General features: G+C 31.8%; 3 protein-coding genes across 4 annotated transcripts; 1 reads left to right on the top strand and 2 right to left on the bottom strand.

Annotated features, from left to right (window-relative positions):
- Positions 1 to 1155: 1155 nt before the first annotated feature.
- On the bottom strand, positions 1156 to 6025 carry LOC144848628 (putative pyruvate dehydrogenase E1 component subunit alpha, mitochondrial). Its single transcript, XM_078705445.1, has 8 exons — positions 5861 to 6025; positions 4728 to 4970; positions 4353 to 4479; positions 3676 to 3767; positions 3167 to 3415; positions 2866 to 2937; positions 2212 to 2388; positions 1156 to 1712 (listed from the first exon to the last, which is right to left on the bottom strand). The coding sequence occupies exons 1-8, from the start codon at positions 5903 to 5905 to the stop codon at positions 1554 to 1556; spliced, it is 1164 nt and encodes a 387-aa protein (XP_078561571.1). The 5' UTR covers positions 5906 to 6025; the 3' UTR covers positions 1156 to 1553.
- Positions 6026 to 6178: 153 nt separating this feature from the next.
- On the top strand, positions 6179 to 10241 carry LOC144848648 (sorting nexin-12-like). Its single transcript, XM_078705484.1, has 4 exons — positions 6179 to 6392; positions 7829 to 7924; positions 8602 to 8726; positions 9127 to 10241. Exons 1-4 carry the CDS (start codon positions 6222 to 6224, stop codon positions 9230 to 9232), a joined length of 498 nt encoding a protein of 165 aa, XP_078561610.1. The 5' UTR covers positions 6179 to 6221; the 3' UTR covers positions 9233 to 10241.
- Positions 10242 to 12283: 2042 nt separating this feature from the next.
- On the bottom strand, positions 12284 to 22268 carry LOC144849259 (peptidyl-prolyl cis-trans isomerase 7-like). 2 transcript variants are annotated; one of them, XM_078706334.1, is made up of 8 exons: positions 22134 to 22268; positions 21623 to 21785; positions 19626 to 19747; positions 18781 to 18843; positions 17882 to 18035; positions 17487 to 17543; positions 16812 to 16947; positions 12285 to 13669 (listed from the first exon to the last, which is right to left on the bottom strand). In XM_078706334.1, exons 1-8 carry the CDS (start codon positions 22233 to 22235, stop codon positions 13546 to 13548), a joined length of 921 nt encoding a protein of 306 aa, XP_078562460.1. In that variant the 5' UTR covers positions 22236 to 22268; the 3' UTR covers positions 12285 to 13545. The 2 variants fall into 2 exon arrangements, with proteins under 2 accessions (XP_078562461.1, XP_078562460.1); XM_078706335.1 differs by lacking the exon at positions 18781 to 18843 and having other exon boundaries at positions 12284 to 13669.
- Between the last annotated feature and the right edge of the window lie 197 nt (positions 22269 to 22465).

Here is a 22465-nt window from a genome sequence, read left to right as displayed (position 1 = left end):
TGAATTTAAGGTTTTTCTTTCAAAAAAAGTATTTTTAATCCACAAAATGACAATAATAATAATAAAATATTTTTCTTTACACTTTCCCTGACGTTACTGGTTTATTTGTGGGGATTTGTCTAAATAGGAAATCAATAACTTTCCTGTACAAAATAGGTAATTCCCCTTTGAGTTTGGTAATAAAAAGATTTAGTACAAATATACTTACTACAAAGTAGTAGTTCATACTTTATAAAAGATATGAATCATTATGTAAATTGTATTCTGAAAACCAAACACTTTCAGGAAAACCAGACATACGGTAGGTCCTATTTGGGCTATACTAGTTCAAGGGTTCCCAGTTTTTATAAGAGTTGTAGATCACCTTGTATTACAACTATACAATAAATAGTTTTGGTCACCTTGTTTTACGTTATTGATATGTGTAGGTGTGCAATGGTACTGGGTATGATTAACTAGTGTTCCTGCTCTCCTCCGTATATCTAGTCATAAAGATTCAAAATGGAAACGAGTCTTGTGGAGATCCAACAACAAAACTACACAAAATCTGAGTGTTGACTTTAAACATTGCAAACATTTTATTCAACTTATTCTTTATTGAACAACTCTCCGTGGAAAAAAATAAACAATAATTGGCATGGAAAAATAAATAAATACAAAGCATGTATAGTAATTATTCAAAGACACACTAATATATTTGTTTAGAATAGAATAGTTTGATCAAAACTATACATATTGGCCTGAAAAAAAATTAGCGAATTGTCTCTAAGACAACAGGATTTTGGTTAAACTTTAACCATTTATTTTATCTTTTTATTTAAGTGATTAACTGTAAAATGGTCAATTTAAAGGAAGATTTTATTAATCTTCATCTTTCATGTTTATGACAATAAGTCAATAAGGAAACATGCAGTATAGTAGACATTTCTAGCCTTAAAATTGTCTAGGTAATTATTTTTTCTGTGTGAATATGGTACGCATTTATAAATCTGAGTGGATACAAACATAATAGAAGAGTCAAGCTAAGGACACAAGTCAAAAAAGAGAAAAAAGCACTACAGTTTTGATGCATTTTTACTAGCTGCCCGTTACAGATTAGGGCACAAACTGGCGCTGTTTGCCATTGAGATTCTGAATGTCAGTGATTCTGCTTACTTTCTGATCTTGTAGATCATCCAGGGTGTTGGGCTAAAAATCAGTGGGGTTAGATTCCAAGTGTATGGTACAGCTTACTCATAACAGTCAAATGCACCACTAGTCTGTCCAGTTTCAAGATCTGAAATCTGAAAACACTATTGAACTTGACTCCGCCTTGTTGAATAGAACAGTCAATCTTTCAACTCATGAAATATTCTCACCATTCACCTCATAAACATTCATTATTTGTATACGTATGATAATAAGTATGTTTGTGTACTATTGATAAGTAATAAATTAATATTCTTTAAGAGCTGTGCAAAAATGTATTCATGCGCGTTCTAGTAGAAAACCAGTGTTAAAAATAAGAAATAATACTATTTATATAATTTGTTTAAACTACATCTGTTTTAAAATTAACGAGATTGATGGAAGGAAAAGGCATCACAGCCTCGTACAGTGCTCGGTGATTTATAGCTAATATCGTGAAACGTCTCGGGTACATCCAGTTCTGGGTCAGTCTTTGCTTTCTTTACGGCATCATCCACTTCACCTCTGACCTCCAAATCAATTTTCTGAAATGAAAACAGAACGTATATAAAAACTTTTTATAAATAATTAATTATAAAAATATTTAACTTTAGGTTTTTGAAATGAAAATAAATACAGTGATCCAGATTAATGACAACAAGCATTTTTTTAAACTGATACTTGAAAATCAAGACTGGAACCAATTTTTAAAATCAGTTCTTTTTATAAAGAACCAATTTCTGTTGTCAAGAAAATACTGTTAAAATAATCCTAAATCGGTATTCTCTTGCTAGAAATTCACCAGAAATGGGCCATATAATAAATAATGAAGGTGTGTGGCGCCAAGTGTTGGACTACTGATGGTGAGTTTGAATCCGACACTTAACTTATGTTTGCCTCTCTCCACCCAGGTGTACAAAAGGAAAGGTCAAAAGACGCTGATTAATAGCTGAATTATGTTTCCATAGGTGTTTGATTACTTCAGTACTTTTTGGAATAAGTGCTTAAGAACAACATAGATGTAGTAAATAAAACATTCCTCACCTTGAGCTCTTCAGCTGTAACAAGGTCATTCGATGTAATTCTCTCCTTGAAATTTGTGATTGGATCTCTTTGTTGACGAATTTCCTGAATTTCATCCCTAGTACGATAACTTGTTCCCGGGTCACTCATACTGTGACCATAGTAACGGTACGTTTCAACTTCCATAACTAATGGACCCTGTATTTAAAAATAATTATACACGGTTTGTATTTGATTCCAAAATTAGTAAGGAAATTATATCACCAAATAACTTGACTAAACAACCATTGAAAAGTATGAACAACTCTCCTATAAGAAAACTTGCATTTGAAGCACTTTAGTTGGTTGATCTAACAGATCAAATCCTGGCCTAGAAAACTACTAATTAAATTAGAAAGACCATTGGAAACAAAATAGGTCAGATAAAACTATGAAAGATATATTGTCAAGGTCCCCCTGAATTTCTTTTTTTAATATTCCATTTAATGTCACATAATAGTTATTCACTTTTACCAAAAATTGTATTAAAAAAACAATTATTTACCTGAAAAAAACTGTAATTTAAAGCAAAAAATAATTTTTAAAATTGTTTGTCATGTTTTTCGGGGGGAAATACATTAAAAAAAATTACATTTCAATACGTTGACACCTTTCATTATAAATAAGTAATATTACCTTGCCTGCTCTACAATATTCAGTTGCCCATCTCATTGCTTCCCTGACTGCTAAAACATCCATGCCATCAACCTGCAACAGGAAAACCCACCATTTTACAGATACCAAATGACTTCTTATACACATTGTCTAGCCCATGTTATTCATATCCCTATAAATATGCTTTACTTTTATTCCCTCAACCCTAGGATGTGATGTTAAGCTGTACATGTACATTATACAGTAATTAGTAGGAAAATCATCTTCAAGTATGCAGTAGTAGGTGGGAACCTAGCTTGATGTACTGTGCAGGTAAACTCACCCAGAGACCAGGAACATAATCGCCTCTAGAATAATAGTCAGTAGACGCAGAAGCCCTATCCACTGCAGTTCCCATACCAAACTTGTTGTTTTCACAGACAAAGATACATGGCAAGTCCCACAGCTTGGATATATTGTACGCTTCAAAAATCTGGCCTTGATTTGCAGCCCCATCTCCATACAATGCTACACAAACATTTTTTGTGTTGTTGTACTTTTGAGCCAGGGCAACTCCTGCTCCAAGCGGTACCTATAAATAAATGAGTGAAAAACAGGGGGCCTGGGTTTGACATTTTGGAAAAATAAGGGTGTATGATTACATATATTCAGATTATAAATCACAAGGTTTGTATTTCTTCACTATGTCTGTAAATTTGAATAACAAAAAACAAAATCTATGCTCTTAATAACTGGCATTGTTAGAACTTGCTTTTGTGATTTCTTATATCATTGTGTAGTCATATTTTTATGGTTTGACTTTAAAATAACATTACAGCTAGCATGACTCACCTGAGCTCCGACAATACCATTTCCTCCATAGAAATTTTTTGTGTACATATGCATAGAACCACCTTTCCCCCTTTGAATACCAGTTGATCGACCTACACAACAAAAAATACAAGAAATTTATAATTATATTTTTTCTGATACAGAATATTACATACTGTATTTATTTGAATAAATGCCCCTCCGCGTTTATTGGAAGGAGGCGTTATGAAACAATACAACACAATTAATATCAAGAAGTGATAAAATACAGTAAAAATTGTAATTGGCAATACAATATTGTGTATATATGCGAGGCGTTTATTCGAGGAAATAAACGCAGCAAGGAGTTTATTTGATTTAATTTTTATTTAAATATTGTACTGTACCATTGATACTATTTATTATAAATGATATAAACTACAGTTTGAGTTATAATTCCACTCTATGCTTTTTTTTAATTATATATTTATACTATGGCAAAATAAATTAAACGAAATTAATGGAGATACATAAAATAATAAAGACAGCCAGAAAGAAATTGAATGATAAACACAACACTGGTGCAAATACTGCTAGATGGGGTTTTCCCCTTCCTTTTTGATAGCAATGCCATAAAACACCTGATGCTCAAACATCCCACTGTAAAGTCAAATGTCTTAACAAGCGCATGAAACATAAAGTTGAAGATACTAAATTACCTGTAAGCTCTGCAAGAATTTGATGAACACTGACGCCCATCAAGTAGGTCCAACCATGACAACGATATGCTGTAATGATGTGATCATCATCTGTCATAGATGCTTTCATTCCAACAGCACAAGCCTCCTGTTACGAACAAGATATTAAAAAGAGAGGAATCTTATTGAGAGAGAAATCAATATTACAAACACTAATGGTATTTTTATTGAATATTGAACATTATCATTATGTTTCAAACTTTTTGAAAAATGTCCCATATCAAACAATTTTTTGTTACTGATTGATGGGTACTAATGAAGTTCAATTGGAGTGACTTTTAATGTTTGAAATGTTTTAAACTTTACTCTTATTTTTGACTTAATATACTACTGTACCTGTCCTGAATAAAGATGTAAAAATCCACGAATTTCCTTAGACTTGTACAGATTACTTGCGGCCGTTTCCATTCGACGAATAACTTGCATTTTACGATAGATATCCAAAGCATCATCTCGGTTCAGAGTGACTTCGGAGGATGGTCCTGACTCAAGTTTATGGAGTTTGCATTCTTGGGTGGTAAATCTGGCCTCTTGAGCACCATTGGTGTATGAACGACACATAGCTAATGTTACTCTGTGCTATAACAAATAATAACCCTCCCTGTTATTTTAATTAGGAATTTTGTATCAATAAATACATATTAATAATAAATCAATTGGTTTCATTGTTTCTTTCTTCTATCTAGATATGTTATAAGGTGTTCAAATAACAGATAATAACAGGTAATTTAAGCCAGCATATACAGTAGGTCAAATTGTTGCAATATGCATAAATCATTTTTCAAAATTAAAGACCCCTACCTTACAATTTGTGACGTTTTGTAAAAATAATACATATATATTACTTTAAAAACATTAAACCAAGGCATTTCTTGTCTTAAATGTACGTTTTATGGTAAATTATGATAAAAAGTGAGATATCTGTTTTACAACCTTTCTTTAATAATATCATCATATTTGATTCACTTTTCAACTCGAAATTGCGTTATACGAGCACGTCAAAAGTGACAGGCTATGCACGAATAAGTTAACAAAATGGTGAAAATATGCTAAATTTTGTTCCCCCTCTCCCGGGGGTCATATAGGCTAGGCCTAGTGGGTCATACAATTGACAAGTGCATAAGCCAAATAATTAGGTACGAGTTTGCACGTGGGTATGGGTTGGTTTGGGTACGGGTTATTTTAGACAAAAAGTGGGTAGGTACGGGGTTGACCAATCAATTATTTGTGAACGGGGTATGGCCATGGGTTGTTTGGGTACAGGTTGACCAGCACCCGCCTATATGACTGTTCCACTGATTTCTTGTATTTTTATTAGCAGCTGGCCTACGCCTACCTAGGCCCTAGCCTACTAGCTAGGCCTAGGGCCTAGGCCTAGGCTTAGTGAAGCATTTTCTTAAACAAAAAGTGTTTGTTGATATGTTGGACAAGCAATTCCGATCGATATTTCCGAAAAACATTTTACTTACAAAAAACTTGGACTTTGTCCCAAATTTCTTTATGAAAACAGACATCCTGAATGTACGAAGAGGATGATTTTTCGGGAAAAATTCTCTTTCGTCTTGACAACACAGCCACAACCAGCAACGGAAGCGCCTGACTGAGCTATAGAGGAGGTAGGTCACCGGCTCCTCGCGCGATACGTACGTGTACGGCCGGAGGTAGATCGAGGAGACGGGATGGATGGAGCCAGAAAAATGGTTAGAGCGCCACCTACAGTCTCCAAAAAAATCGCCAAATTTCATATAATTTTTTCGTCGGCCGAGGATCGCGCGCGGACCGCGCCACCACCGGCACCGGAAAAATACGGAATTGAAAAAAGTTAACAAAATGGCCGACGACGAAACAAGAGAAACTGGTACAAAGCGACTAAATGTCAAAAAACAAACATTAGACGATGCTTATGCAGCACCAGCGAATTTTCTAGAGATAGATATTGTCAATCCAGAAACGCATGGATTTGCAAAAAACCGATATACTGATTATGAAGTTCGAATGAGGGTAGGTATTTTGGAGAACCGGTTCGTATTCGCGGTGTGTAGCACACAGTCCATCCAGGCGAAGCATGTTCAAACACACACACAAGCAGGTCTTGTGATGATCGAAACGCCCAGAAATAGGGCCTACAGAGAGACTAGCACTAGCCTACCCAGTATAATTTATAGACGTTCTTCAGGTTGTTGTTGCAACCTAGAAATTGCACGTGTTTGTGTATAGCGGGTATATTCTACAATATACCCTACTTTACTTATCTTAAGTGGTTTAACATTTATTTTTAGTTTCACTTTTTATGCAATACAATCAATTCAAACACATCCATTCTTCACATGTTTTGACCACAAATGAGAATTGAAACTAACTAAGGATTAGTGGGTTGGAAAATGGACACACATTACTGTCTCATTACTGCCTGATGGAGTTGGTTTTGGAATAGGGGCGGGGCAGGTTAATAATACAGTACGCTAGGCTAGGCCTACATTCCCAAAAAAATTAAGGAACCTTTTTTTAGTAAGTGTGTAACGCAAAACTAATGGTTACCCCTATCTGTATTTTATTTCTGTTTTTAGCCACCTTTATATTAATGTTGTGACTTTTTATTTAACCACCTGTGAGTGAATTGTGTTTTGGGTAACATTGATTAATTAAAAATTTTTTTAAAAAATGGAATACATTTTAGCAGATAAATAAAGATGTATATGCCTAGGCCCTATCTAGATTGTATATTTTCAAGTACATGGTTATTTACCAATTATTTAATAATTTGCACAGTAATAAAAGATAAAAAATACATTTTAGCTAAAAAGGTAAAAAAATATATATAAAAGGTGGTCCAGATGATTTTCTCATTAACCACACCCTGTTTGAGTTATACACTGTTTTTTTAACCAAGTTCTTTATATTTTGAGTCTATCTTCTCTTGACCTAATGGAGGTGACATGATTAGTACAGCATTCTTCTTTGACATTTCTTTATCAACAATCCTTTACTTATGATACATTGTTATAATCCATAAAAATATACTGTATTTATTTGAATAAACGTCCCGGGGTGTTTATTTTTTTGGGTAAATATAGAATAATACTGTACCTACTGTACATATAAAATACAGTTAAATATTCAAAATGCTTAGGTAATAGTAGATCATGGAAGTAAATGTGTTATACTGTAATACAATATTGTGTGTGTGTATATGCATGTGGCAGGGCGTTTATTTGAGGTAAAAAATACAGGCCTTGGGGTGTTTATTCCAGTTGATGTTCTATGGGGACATTTATTCAAAGTGTGGCTGATAAATATGATACGTAAAACCTATGAGAGGAGGCAGCATATACAAGTAATAGTCTTTGCCTTTTTATTTCTCTTTAAGGGTAACTCTGCATAGGATTCAAATGATATAACTTTTAAGTAACTTTTGCTTATTTTTTCTTTTTTTATAGTCCAATTTACCAATCTTTAAGTTGAAAGAATCTTCTGTAAGGCGAAGATATAGTGATTTTGAATGGCTACGAAACGAACTTGAACGAGATAGCAAAGTAAGAATTTCATTAAATGATTAAATTGTAAATTTAATTTATCTATTGTTCAAAGCCAATAGTCCTTGTGCGTCTAGGCAATGTCTATAAATTGTGTAGTATCCTAGGCAAATTACTAAATACAGTGTGATATATGATTGTTTTTACACCATTTTCCCTGCCTTATTAAGAATTGTCTATGATCAATGTTTTTTATTTTATATTTTCACCTTTGTTGATGTCATTTTATATGCATATATTTTATATTTGCTCAATGAAGATTTTTATAATTATATTTTTTTACCTTTTTGATGTAGTTTTTATATTTTAATTTGATTAATAATTGTAATTTTACTGTAAACAAAAATGCAGCAATTCAGTTTTTGGCTGCAAATGTATTTTATAATCAAATAAATTTACCAAGTAATTATTTCCTATGAATAATACAGTTGTCCTCGTACGTCTAGCCAATGTTTTATAAATAATAAATTGTCTAGTATCATAGGAAAATTGCTAAATACAGTGTAACATATGATATTGTTTTTACACCACCTTTCCTAATAATGATTTTCAGATACTGTATTTGACAAAAAACTATCTACCACACCAAAATAATGTTTTTATTTTTGCATGATTACTACTGTGTATTCTCCCACAACTGTTTGTAGCTGCTCATACTTTATACTTTTATTTTGTAGATTGTTGTTCCACCTTTACCAGGGAAAGCATGGAGAAAACAAATGCCGTTCCGATCAGATGATGGTATATTTGAAGATGACTTCATTGAGGAGAGGCGGCAAGGATTAGAAGCATTTATAAACCGGTAAAAAGCACATTTTTAACCTTTGTTGCTGGTGCCTAACCCTAATCTTTCCCAATACATGATCTAGACTGGGTAGGTGCTGCTCTTTTTCGGCTGATGTGGGTCCATAGAAGGCCTAATTTAAGTTTCCTCAGTTATATAATACGGAGATTTCGATTTCCGACGACCAAACTAAGTCATGTTAATTTATTTTGCGCATACAGGAATATTGCGGCATGTTTCCTCGCTCCACACAATTTTGATGGTTTCTAGGTCGATACATCGATTGACCTGACCTAGATAGGTCATCAGTTGTCGCAAATCAAAATCTCCCTATAATATATAATGTGAATGGCTTTTTGCAAATGTGTCTGTTCAAATGTGCTAATTGTATCTAAAGTTCATGCTTTCTTTTTTACAGAGTGTCTGGACATCCCCTAGCTCAAACTGAACGCTGCCTACACATGTTTCTCCAAGATCCCGTTATAAACAAAGATTACACTCCAGGAAAAGTCACTAATACGTGAAATAAACACTGCAGGTTTCCAAACTAAACAACCAATCACCTATTTGTACAGATAGAAATTATACCTAATGTTAACCATTCATTATCAATATTCATTACTATTATGTAGACTATTCTTAAATGTACTTTTAATCAGTTTTATTCCAATTAAGCATATATTTTTATTATAATATTGTTATTAAGCAAAATGTATTAGCTATATTGTAGAATTTAGATTTATGTTTATTGGGTTCATAGATTAATGAATGCACTTTGTTTTTGACTTAATGTTTTCTTTAATTTAGATCCAAGATGATTGATTATAATTCTGTACGATATTTATGTCATTAATGTTTTAACCATGTGATAACCCTTTCAATGTTTCATTTTCCTTCTATCATGTATAAATAAAACAATTCCTTACAAATGTACACTGGTAATAATTAAACAGATAAAATACATACTGGAATTGCTCTCGATTGTAATCTATATTAGATATAACCAACTTTGGTACCACAAAGTGCATGTATCATATTGGATGTTGTCTAAATGATTTCATTGTAACATATTTGCTATTTTTTATAATTCTTACTGTCTACTCTATAATGAAGATATCGTTAATTTCCATGTACAGCATTTTAATACATCTACAGTAACCGCTCTCTCGATGGCATTATCATTAATTATTGGCAAGTAAATGGCGCTACCAGTATAATTGCGAGATTTATTTTATAATCATTTACCTGCTTGAATAACCTAGCATGATGTATTTATAGGTTGAAAGTACCATTTTTTCTTCCAGTATTCTGTGGCCTACTACCCAGTACTTTATTTTCTGCTCTCTGACAATATTTCTCTACCAACTGATTTAAATGCACCAAAACTGAAATTATTTTTTATTTTTCCCTTATTACTGAAAATGAATTTTGCGATAATTACCATGATGTGATTTTGTGTTAATGATTTAGGTTAGTAATAGTAAGGAAATTATTATGTGTAGAAAAATATATTAAAGCCACCATAGAATAGTTTTCACATTTTTGTCTTTTTAGTGTGTCTGCAAAGTGCAACTACCTGGCATTATATTATAACATGTTTTGTAACTTGTAAGAAAAAATGTTGAAACCTAGTTTTGATCCTTTTCATATAGTGCTGTAATTCACTGATATGTTAGCATCAGCCCATAGCATTCCAAAGAATGCCAAACATGTTTAGAACCAAGATCATTAAAATGTTTATATCAAATGTTTACATGTACTTTCATTTGGATTGCTAACACATTATAGGCAGGTGAAATATTATATTTGCCTAATATAAATGTAATAGTAACCAAATAATGTAATATTTAATACAGTACTTTAGTAGCAAATTTGAACATGACTATGAAGAACTATACAAAATATGTTGTTTAAATGTGTGTTCCCACTTGGACGCAAAACTAACGGCTTAAGGCACAACGCAAGTGAGTTAACCAATCATAAGCAACAGTTTGGATGATCCATCGTTTACATCCTTGCAATTGCTTCCAAGTGAGAACCAAGCTTTAAGGTTTATTATTTGAGGAAGTAACCCTACATAAAATTATCAGGAAAGTTGCTTGTTAGTAGCAACTAATACCCCAAGCATGCACCTCGCTTTACAATAAAATCTGAAAAAAGTTATTGATTGACAACATGTTTAAGGATTTTGACTATGCTAAGTAAAGCAAATGTAAAGAAAACAATGGGTTAACTGTACCATTAACTAATTAAATGAAGATCCTCTGTAAGTTTTCATCTAAAGTGCTGCCTACACTATCAAAATTTACTGTATATGACAAAAAAATGTGATGGGACCATATAATAGACATGATGACATCATATCAATACCATATATGGGCACATCACATTTTTTGTCAAACTAGTTTAGTTTGATAGTGTAGACAGAGCTTTACACAGTTTAATTACACCATGGAGGAAAAAATCCATGATTACACACTTGGGCTATGTTCAGACTGATGCCAATATGGTATGTAGGTGTTAACCTACCACTGGTTTATGTTATTGTGGCTACTCCCTGTGATCTGGATCTATGTAAGCTAAGAGGAAGATGAACTCAATGAGATACCATGAGTTTGTGTCAATTTTTTAACGCTAGTGGTTACTTGCTCACTCACTCTAAAATCGATGCCTGACCTTCCTTATGTTGTGCTCATACGGTTTAAATCGGTGTATTAGTTATTCTAGCTCTACATTAATGCCATCAGTGTGAACATAACATAGCACCAAAATGATGTTTGTATCAAAAGATGATTTAATTTAATTGTCATTTTCAAAAAATACATTGATGTGTAATAACATTTACTGAATAAAAATGATATGAATCAAATAAAGTTGTTTGTGTTTAAAGTAGGCCATGGTTGGGAGAAAATATTTGGTAAATGTAAAGATTGCAAGAATGTAGTGTAAACTACCAATAAATCAGCTTTGGGACCTAAATGGGGGGTGTTGCTTGACCATAGTATTAAAGAAACAGGGTACAGTATACTAAAGGGCTGTATGTAGAGCAAGTGTGTGTTGAGCGAAAGAGCGGACTATCAGCATTAAGTTTTATTGTTAAGCAGAAATATGAAAGTTCATACTTAATATACCTACAGTATAACCGAGGTGCACTACTGAAGCTAATTACTGTATATTTATCAATAAAATAGGATTTAATTAGAGCAACACTCTTTAATAAAACTGGTGTATGTTTGAACAATTTATAATGATATGATGCATAATCAGTAGTTAACATGTTTCTTCTTATAGGTACAATAGAGAAGAAAAACCCTTAAAACTAATAATACTATCTACTAAAAAGAAAGACAACCAAACATAATAATAATTTTGATAAAATTGCTAGAGTTTTCTACATAACATATCCTTATATTTTTATGCCCCATATGCTATGTAGTGGGGAAAATAGAAAAGAAGTTACTACATAATTTTGTGTGTGTGAAATCTGTAACATCTTTTACTATAAATGTATTACTAAGCATCAAAAGACATGAAAAAAAACCAAAAAAAAACACCCTATATTGTCAGATTCCAATGCATGCTTTATTTCAAATTTCCAATACATAAAATATACAATACTTAAAACAACAAAAATATATACATACTCATTTATTATAATACTAATTATCAAATGATTACCCTCTGAATAATATAATTATTCTACTTTTCATTAAGTACTTTTACAACTTACAAGTTTTCACAATTATTGTAAGTGTACAGTATAGTTGTAATAATTAAATAAGTATGAATTCTGTAGAATATAAGAGTATTTGAAAGTGTTATTAATGCAATGTTGGTAACCTGTACATTTTCACCAGAATATTAGTAAGAGATCAGTAAAATATGATTATATAACATTAAAGTTTTACAACGTAATTGATAACTACATTGCCAGGATTTTAGTATACAAATAATTAATCTTTATGAGTTGGATGGTGAGAATATGTCATGAGTTTGAAAATAAAGTAGTCATTTTTTCTTCGAATGAAATATTCACTCCATTCCACGAATACAAAAACATTAATTATTTTTATAACACACCTACTTTTATTCAATTTATCAAGCGTAAATCATTGACAAATGCTAGGCCGGGCAGCTAGGCCATTAAAAAAGGTAGTGGGGTAAAACAGTTATAGATACAACAAGTTCATGTACAACAAGTTGATTTCCCAACGCGATCAGTCCAACTTCGCAACATGGCGAAAATGTTTACAAAAAGCTCAACATGCATTAGAGCATGTTAATTATCACAATTAGGTATCACTTTTTCCCTGGTAGGACTAATTCCAAATGACATGTGATGCATAATTAACCAATCAAATGGCAAGAATACAATCAGGTGTGTTATAATACATTCTATAGAATCCTATTTGAAGACAATGTTTTTGAAATTAAAACTAAACTAATCTCAAAAAGATAGTGCAAGTTCTAGAATCCAAAATTTTCAAAATAAAACATTTTGCAATGTTGGTAAATTGTACAAAAGAGAATAGAAAATCAACTACCGTATATGTGGTTGCACTAAAATGATACTAGTCTACTGCAAAAGATACAAATATGCCTAGTACTTGTTTTAGTAGGTTCGTTTTAGTCTTATATTTCAACCACTTGTCTACTCTATAGTTGGTCAATAGAAATATAAAATAAAACTGTTCAAAACAAAAAAAAACAAAATCTCAATATTCATTTCAATTATAAAAAAAGAAATATATATATATATAGAAATATATAAAGAAAAATAATGTATTTAATTGTTAACACATTTAATTGATATAGTTATAATTTGTTAAAACTTGTTTTATGAAACTTGAGTGACATCTAGAACACCACAGTCTGCAATTTGACACTCTGTCTTTGGTCGTTCATTGTATGTTTCTTGTGTCTCTAACTTTTCTAACAGGTCTGTTCCTTCAATAACCCTCCTATCAACGAAAAAAGAATTCATTTATTTTTAAGTAGGAGTTCTGTTGAGGCAGTCTTACAAAATCCATCATTACTTTTGAAGCCCTTTCATTTCACAGGAAATGATGCAATATTGAACTGCCAATACCAAAATATCAATAATTCTTTACATCCTGAACTTTGTCATTGTTTATGTTACATTTTACAACTACTATTAGTGCAAGAAACATTTTATTACGATGTCAGTTTGTTTTTCTATATAGTCTAGGACCTGGGTCAGATTTGTATGCATTTAATTTAGGAGAGAATATCTCAACTGTTATAGGACAATTTGACCCCAACGAACAACATGGAATGTGTGCCAAATTCGCTATCCGGGACGAACATGCCCAAAATCGGGGTCAAAGGTTAAAAATGTGTGGTTCTTATATCTCGACAACCGCTTGTCGTACAGATTTGCTTTTGATGTCAAATTGTTCAAAATATACATATTTATATTCGGTCTAACACAACTTTTAGCGAAAAAATGACCGGAAATGCTTTTACTGACCTTTGACCCAAAAATGACCAAAAAACACATTTTCAGGTTAAATTATTCTTTAAAATGCCAATGGACAAACTGTATGGTATCAAATGAAAGCATACACAATATGCTACCCATTGCTACCCAACTTGTATTGAAAATTTTTAATTATGAAGCTAATTGTATGGAAAATGTGCATATTTTGATTATTTTTATACAAAAAATGAATATTTGGTAGCGTAATTGTTATGTTTATTTATATAATATTAAATAATTTTAGTGTTTGAAAAAACTATTTGGTATCAAATGAAAGCCCATAAAATATTCTATCCATTGCTACCCAACTTGTATTAAAAGTCTGTAATTATGATGCTAATTTTGTTAAAAATGTGCATATTTTATTATTTTTTTACTAAAATGGGTATATTAAATAGTGTATAGTTATTTTGGTTTATTTATAATATTAAATAAATCAAGAGTTCTTTTGGTATCAAATTGTTTAGAATATACATATTTATATTTGGTCTAACACAACTTTTAGCGAAAAAATGACCGGAAATGCTTTTACTGACCTTTGACCCAAAAATGACCAAAAAACACATTTTCGATTAAATTATTCTTTAAAATGCCAATGGACAAACTGTATGGTATCAAATGAAAGCATACACAATATGCTACCCATTGCTACCCAACTTGTATTGAACATTTTTAATTATGAATCCAATTGTATGGAAAATGTGCATATTTTACAAAAAATGAATATTTGGTAGCGTAATTGTTATGTTTATTTATATAATTTTAAATAATTTAAGTGTTTGAAAAATGTGCATATTTTATTGATTTAAAATGTAATAATTGGACAAAGTAACATCTAATATGAATAATATTTGTCATATAGTCTAGGACCTGGGTCAGATTTGTTGGCATCTAATTTAGGGGAGAATATCTCAACTGTTATAGGATTATTTGATCTTAACTATCCTCAGCCTAGATATAAAAAAATACAACATAATTAATATCTAAAAGTGATAAAACAGTAAAAATTGGTTCAAAATGCTTGGTAAATTTATTATAAATAAACCAAAATAAATTTACACTATTTAATATACTCATTTTTGTAAAAAAATAATAAAATATGTACATTTTTAACAAAATTAGCATCATAATTACAGATTTTTAATACAAGTTGGGTAGCAATGGATAGAATATTTTATGGGCTTTCATTTGATACCAAATAGTTTTTCCAAACACTTAAATTATTTAATATTATATAAATAAACATAATTATCAATTACGCTACCAAATATTCATTTTTTGTATAAAAATAATCAAAATATGCACATTTTCCATACAATTGGATTCATAATTAAAAATGTTCAATACAAGTTGGGTAGCAATGGGTAGCATATTGTGTATGCTTTCATTTGATACCATACAGTTTGTCCATTGGCATTTTAAAAAATAATTTAACCCGAAAATGTTTTTTTGGTTGTCATTTTTAGGTCAAAGGTCAGTAAAAGCATTTCCGATAATTTTTTCGCTAAAAGTTGTGTTAGACCAAATATAAATATGTATATTCTAAACAATTTGATACCAAAAGAACTCTTGATTTATTTAATATTATAAATAAACCAAAATAAATTTACACTATTTAATATACCCATTTTAGTAAAAAAATAATAAAATATGCACATTTTTAACAAAATTAGCATCATAATTACAGACTTTTAATACAAGTTGGGTATCAATGGATAGAATATTTTATGGGCTTTCATTTGATACCAAATAGTTTTTCCAAACACTTAAATTATTTAATATTATATAAATAAACATAACAATTACGCTACCAAATATTCATTTTTTGTATAAAAATAATCAAAATATGCACATTTTCCATACAATTAGCTTCATAATTAAAAATGTTCAATACAAGTTGGGTAGCAATTGGTAGCATATTGTGTATGCTTTCATTTGATACCATACAGTTTGTCCATTGGCATTTTAAAGAATAATTTAACCTGAAAATGTGTTTTTTGGTCATTTTTGGGTCAAATGTCATTAAAAGCATTTTCAGTCATTTTTTCGCTAAAAGTTGTGTTAGACCGAATATAAATATGTATATTCTGAACAATTTGACACCAAAAGCAAATCTGTACGACAAGTGGTTGTCGAGATATAAGAACCACACATTTTTAACCTTTGACCCCGATTTTGGGCATGTTCGTCCCGGATAGCGAATTTGGCACACATTCCATGTTGTTCGTTGGGGTCAAATTATCCTATAACAGTTGACATATTCTCTCCTAAATTAAATGCATACAAATCTGACCCAGGTCCTAGACTAATAGATGTAATGTTAATTAAATGTGTAATAACACAGCGTGATTTTTGGTTTCATGACGCTTCAAGCTAATACAAAACTGTCAAATCAGAAAATGCACATGTTTACATGTGTGCACATGCAGATTGACTGCTTGAACTATTGCAATTGTCTATTTACTACAGAAATTTGTTATCAAGACTACTGAAATTAATTTCAGCAAGTTGAGACCTCTGTGGTATTAATGGGTTACGAAAAAAAAGTTATGTTTCCTTGTAAGTTATGTTTATTTGTAAGTCAAATGTAGTTCAATACATACCCAAATGCCACATATTTGTGATCCATCCAGGCTGCTGGCCTTAGTGTCACATAAAACTGTGAACCATTAGTATGTCTGCCTTGGTTTGCCATTCCCAGTATTCCACGACTTGAATGTGAAACAGAAAAGTTTTCATCTACAGTATGAAATAATAAAGTAAACAAAAAATATCTTTATCTGTTCAAACAGCTGTCTTAATTACCATGGTTGTAGGCCTATAATCATGTATTGTACTATTATGTGTACTACAATCTGCGTTAGCCTGGCAGCAACATTTTTATTTCTCAACATCTCGGAATAAATTATTTATAATACATGAGATAAATTATGTGATAAATTAGGACATTATAGAGTGTGCTATATCAGCATGGAGATATATTGAATAGGTTGTATCAAGCCAGCTTGTATGATGCATTGTCTGGAGGTGTGGAGCTGAAGGTCTTGGTTCGAATCCCATCGAAATCTTCAATGTTTCTTTTTAGGTTACTAGTATATTTAGGAAGTAGGTAGGCTATTTAGGAAATAATCTCAGGCATTGTTCATGATTTCTCCCTGAGATGTTGAAAAATAAAAAATATCGCAGCCTGGCACAATAACATTGTGGACTGCTGTAAGAGGTTGCAGACTTAGAAGTTCTGGTATGGTGGTCTATGGTGATCTATTACATTACTGTACCTGCAAAAAATTCTCCATATATAGATTCTCCACCAGTGCCCACTCCTTGCAGAATATCTGAAATGAATTTCAATGTTTAAATAATAAAACATTGACATTATCACAATCTGCTATCAGGCTACCAAAACTATTATAAACGTTACTACCATATTTTTGTTGTTCCAAGATGTTTTGACTTTCTAATCACATCTTTCTAATCACAACTGTACAACACTATTTTTCAAGGTTCGCCATGTGTGCATGGAACTTGTTACAACTGGTTAAAAGTTTAAAATAAGAATGAAAATTTAAACAGCAGACATTTTTGGGAAAAAATCACTTTTTGTTTTCACACATTTGTGAATGTTACCAGATTTGTGGAAGATTGAATTGTGACATCAAAGAATACAACTTACCTCCTCCCTGAATCCATCCATTTGGTACAACACGATGGATGATGCTATTCTTGTAGTGATATGGCATCAGTACCTCCCCCTTCTTTGTTCCATTTTCTCCAGTGCACAATGCACGGAAATTCTCGCAAGTTTTAGGACACTTGTCAGTGAAAAGCTGATTGCAAACATACAGTAGGTATAATAATTATAAACAAAAATACTAATTAATATTTAGTTAAATATAATACAAATCTACTATCCAAAAAATTAACTACAATGCCAAAATTGAATAAGTCACTATTATGACGAATTATGGATCAGAATCTTTAATTATTTATAATATATAAAAGATAGGATCTTGGTATGCAAATACAATAGCCGGTATCACTGCATCGAGCCATATACATTTGAATAAAACAACCCGATCAAAGATCCCTTTGCGTATATGTCATAAACCACCATTGTTACATGATAATCACTTTGGTGCAGATAGATTATCAAAAAGGTTATATTGCATGATAATGCATACTAACCTAATAAATATGTTATCTGTTGTAAACTTTCTGGAATTGGAATTAATATGGACTCATATATCAAAATAATGATTAATACACAAAGGCCGAAAATTCTACAACAGCTACAGTAGTGGCAATGTGTCTAGTTTCAGTTGGCAATGGTGCCTACACAAATGAAAAACAGACGCAGTCTGGCCTGCCTTTTATTTGTCTTGGCCATGTTGCTCCATTATGAGTTAAACAAACAAACAGGTACGCTTTGAGTAGTTTACATTACAGCCATAGAAAAAAAATGTTTCGGAAGAATAAACCATCCAAAGCTAGAATGACAATCTGTGTTGACAATGTTTACACAGATACAATTAAAAATAGCATTTGAAATAAAAAGAATAAATAAATGATTACCTCAAAAAGTAACTTTCCTTCTGGTTTGCCACCAATTGAAATATCAAAGAAAACAAAGGTGTGCTGCAAAATGAAAAAGGCTGAATAATGCTACTATCAATTATATAGTAATTATTGTTATTTGAATACATTCTGATAATAAATGCTGTGTGTATGATGATACAATAACATATGTCAACTGGGTCAGCTACAGTGATTAAGTTCACTTACGTTGACCCTGGTCTCCCCAATTTCAGTTTTGTTGTTGTTATGTATACTAAAATAGACCGAATAAATAATGAAATGAAAATGTACATTGAAGCATCACACTTCTAATCTATACCACAAAAACTTGCCACAATATGGCACACCAATGCTGCAGCTAATAGTACCACAAACGATAATGGCCAAGTAGGATTCAGACGGACTTGGTAAACTTAAAAGATGAAATCCATTTTTTTATACTTTAGCTACCTTGGCAAATATATTGGAAGAGGCCAGGAAGAATGCTGGTGTAGTTGATGTCAGTTTCCATGGAAGACCAATAATGAATGTTTTAAATATTATATATTATTCTATGCCTGTGATGTTTATATATTCATTCTCACAGACTTCCTCATCTTATTGTTCCAAATAATTAATTAAAATTTTCAGTACATTACCGGGCGGTTTAGAATTAATGTTCTTTGCCTGTTGTGTTTATATATTACTATTTTTTTTGTTATAAATAAATTTAAAAACCTCAGGACATACCAAGTTAAATCCAAAGGAAAATAAGTTGACTATTAGGCTGTAAAACAAGTAATACTATTTAGGTAAATAATGTATGTCACAGAGTCAGGTTTACAGTTTGAGTTTGTACTTACTCCTGTTTTTATTAGATACTGTTTGTAAGCTTCCTCTGCAAGAGCTGAATATAAAGGTTCAGGTCGGAAATCTCGATACTCCCAATTCTCCATTGCCCACTTTAAAAACTCAACTGGTCCACCTGAAATAAACAAGATAATAATATAATACTATCGTAATTGAATTGACCTTTCCTTTCTACATGTCCATTTGATTGGGGGGTTGACTGGGGCAGACCTAAACAAATACGCGAAGTGGAATTAATTTTTATTTGGAATAGAATTGATAGGCCTGGATAAAAAAAACACTGTGAACAAATGCTTGTAGTGCGCCAACACTCGCACATTTAGACTTGTCTCCCACCTAACACCGGTTTTCTAATTTTCTCCCGGATTACGAAAATTGAATTTGGTATTGTTGCTGGCATATATTATACAGATATTGCCTGTTTAGAGGTTAAATATAAGATTTGACATCCCCGAGGGAATGATATTTTGTTCGATGGAATATATTTCCCGAAGCGCGGAGCGCTAAGGGAAATATATTCCATCGAACAAATTATCATTCCCAAGGGGTTGTCAAATCTTATATTTTACCGATAAAAAAGGCGATATCTGTTATATTACATAGCCAACAACAAGTAGAATATCTGCTGGGTCGGGTAGCTAGGCTAGGCCTCCTTTTTGTATTGTATGTAAACAAGCTGCCCAGACACCTTACCTTGCGAAGAAAAATATACAGATAATTACTAATTAATGATTCCTTGGCAATAAAATATTCACTAGCCTAGGTCGTTTAAATAATAATAGAAGAATTTCCATCAATAAGCCTACATTAATAATAATAATAATATTATTATCAGGTAGGCCGAATAAATAATAATTCGTCTTCTCCGAGCCGAATCACCGGATGTTCAGTGCGTCGTGCGCGTACTGGTTACTACTGTGAGTATTAACCAATCACAAACGGTCTTTCATCACATCTAGGGAGGACTAATAACAAATGAGGGCGCTATGTATGCATAGTTTAATTTTTTAAATAGTTTAGTTGATTCATTTCTTCAAGCACGTTCCGTGGCGCAGCGGTTGAAGCGTTGTCTTGTGATGGAGTGACAATTTCATCGCAAGTTCAAGACACACTAGATGACTTTTGTTTATTTATCGGCAAACGCGAGTGTTGCCACACGAAAATTACACAGTCAATATCATCGTACTCGAGAATTTGCTGGATTTTATATGTTTAATGGGGACACGATAATTACGCGAAAATTACTCAGTCAATATCATCGTTCTCGAGGATATACGATTTACGATCCTCGCAGCGGTAGTCATGTGATGTAGTTTCAACCAATCACGTTCACGTATTTACATAGGCTATGTAATATAAGTAAATACAAGTAAATTTACGACATTTAAACCATCTTCAGTCATAAATTATGGATTTTTTTCTAAACGGAAAACGATTGATTTAGGCTTATCACACTGCACTCTCCTCGTCTTTCCTGGCTCAATGATAGAGAGGGCGTGTTGAGCTAAAAAACAACCACCTCCCATTTTTGTTAACTTCAGATGTCGGCATATATGTATGAAGCAAGTTTTCAGTGCTACGACGTGAAATCTATATTCGTAAAAAGTAGATTTAAAGATATTGTCTCCCTGAAAAAATAATTCATCAAATTTTTATTACACCTATAGTTATTCACTTTGACCAAAAATTTGATCGAAAAGAAAATGTATTTATTTAAAAACTGTAATTTAAAGCAAATAATAGTCAAATTGGCTGTCAGCTAATGGGTTTTTGGTTGAATTTAACTATTTATTTTGTCATTTTATAAGTGAAAACATTATTTTTTCCGTTTTTGTTTCTATGGAAGTGATTACTTTTAATATTAAAACTACAAAAAAATCTATTCAAAGTCTGATCTTTATTTTTCATGTTTTTTGGGGGACAATACATCTTTAAATAAATCCATAAAAACCTCACAAGTTAATGTGAACAGATTAAAAAAAAATATTACCAATCACATGTCCATTGACAAATGCTACTGTCTTGTCTTTGAATGCCCACATCTCTCCTTTCAATTCTTTGCGTTTTTCTTCCAAATACATTTCCCATTCAAACTCTAATAAACCAATAACTTCTGGTGTAAGAAAATGTTCTGGGAATTTGTTTAGTAAATCCTGCAACATGAAACAAAATTTAATTATTTAACAAAAGTTCAATTAATAACAGTTGAAAAAGAGATTATTATTTTCATATTTAGATGCAGCCACTGCAAAAATAAAAGGCTTTGGTTGCTTGATACCTACTACGTACTAGCCTAGACCACACAAACACAGCCACTGTCACACACAGCCATTGTGCAATTAATCAGAGACTAAATATCATGCATGCATGCAATAGCATGCCCATAAACCCTGCTTGCTAGTGTTTTGATCCTTAATAGGCCCACGGCCTAGCTTAGTTAGTTACTAAAATATAGTTTTCTTACTGTAATGTAACCTAGGCCTATATAAAGAATGTCTTACTTCAGCACAATTCTTTGACTTATGAAATGTTTTATCTGCGAGAAGTCCAACAACCAGTACTTGAACTTCTCGTTGTTTGTGTGACTGTTCCATCATCGACATTTTGTTGTCAGTTGCCAATGAGTTGTCTAGGTGGTACGTACGTACGTCGTGTTGTTTTTGTTTGTAATTATTGCTTGACTTACTGGTTTGTTCTATTATAACACGATGATAACAATCTAAGTAAACGTCTTTTTCGAAATTAAAAACTTCATAAATAATTAAATAATGAAGTAAACTTAAAATTTTACATTATAAAATTTATCGGCTATCTAATAAAACTGAAGAAACAG

The sequence above is a fragment of the Antedon bifida genome, chromosome 7, assembly GCF_963402885.1.
Source record: "Antedon bifida chromosome 7, ecAntBifi1.1, whole genome shotgun sequence".
NCBI classification, from domain to species: domain Eukaryota; kingdom Metazoa; phylum Echinodermata; class Crinoidea; order Comatulida; family Antedonidae; genus Antedon; species Antedon bifida.
The sequence above is the reverse complement of the archived record's forward strand: the minus strand, read 5'-3'. Positions and strand labels throughout refer to the sequence as shown.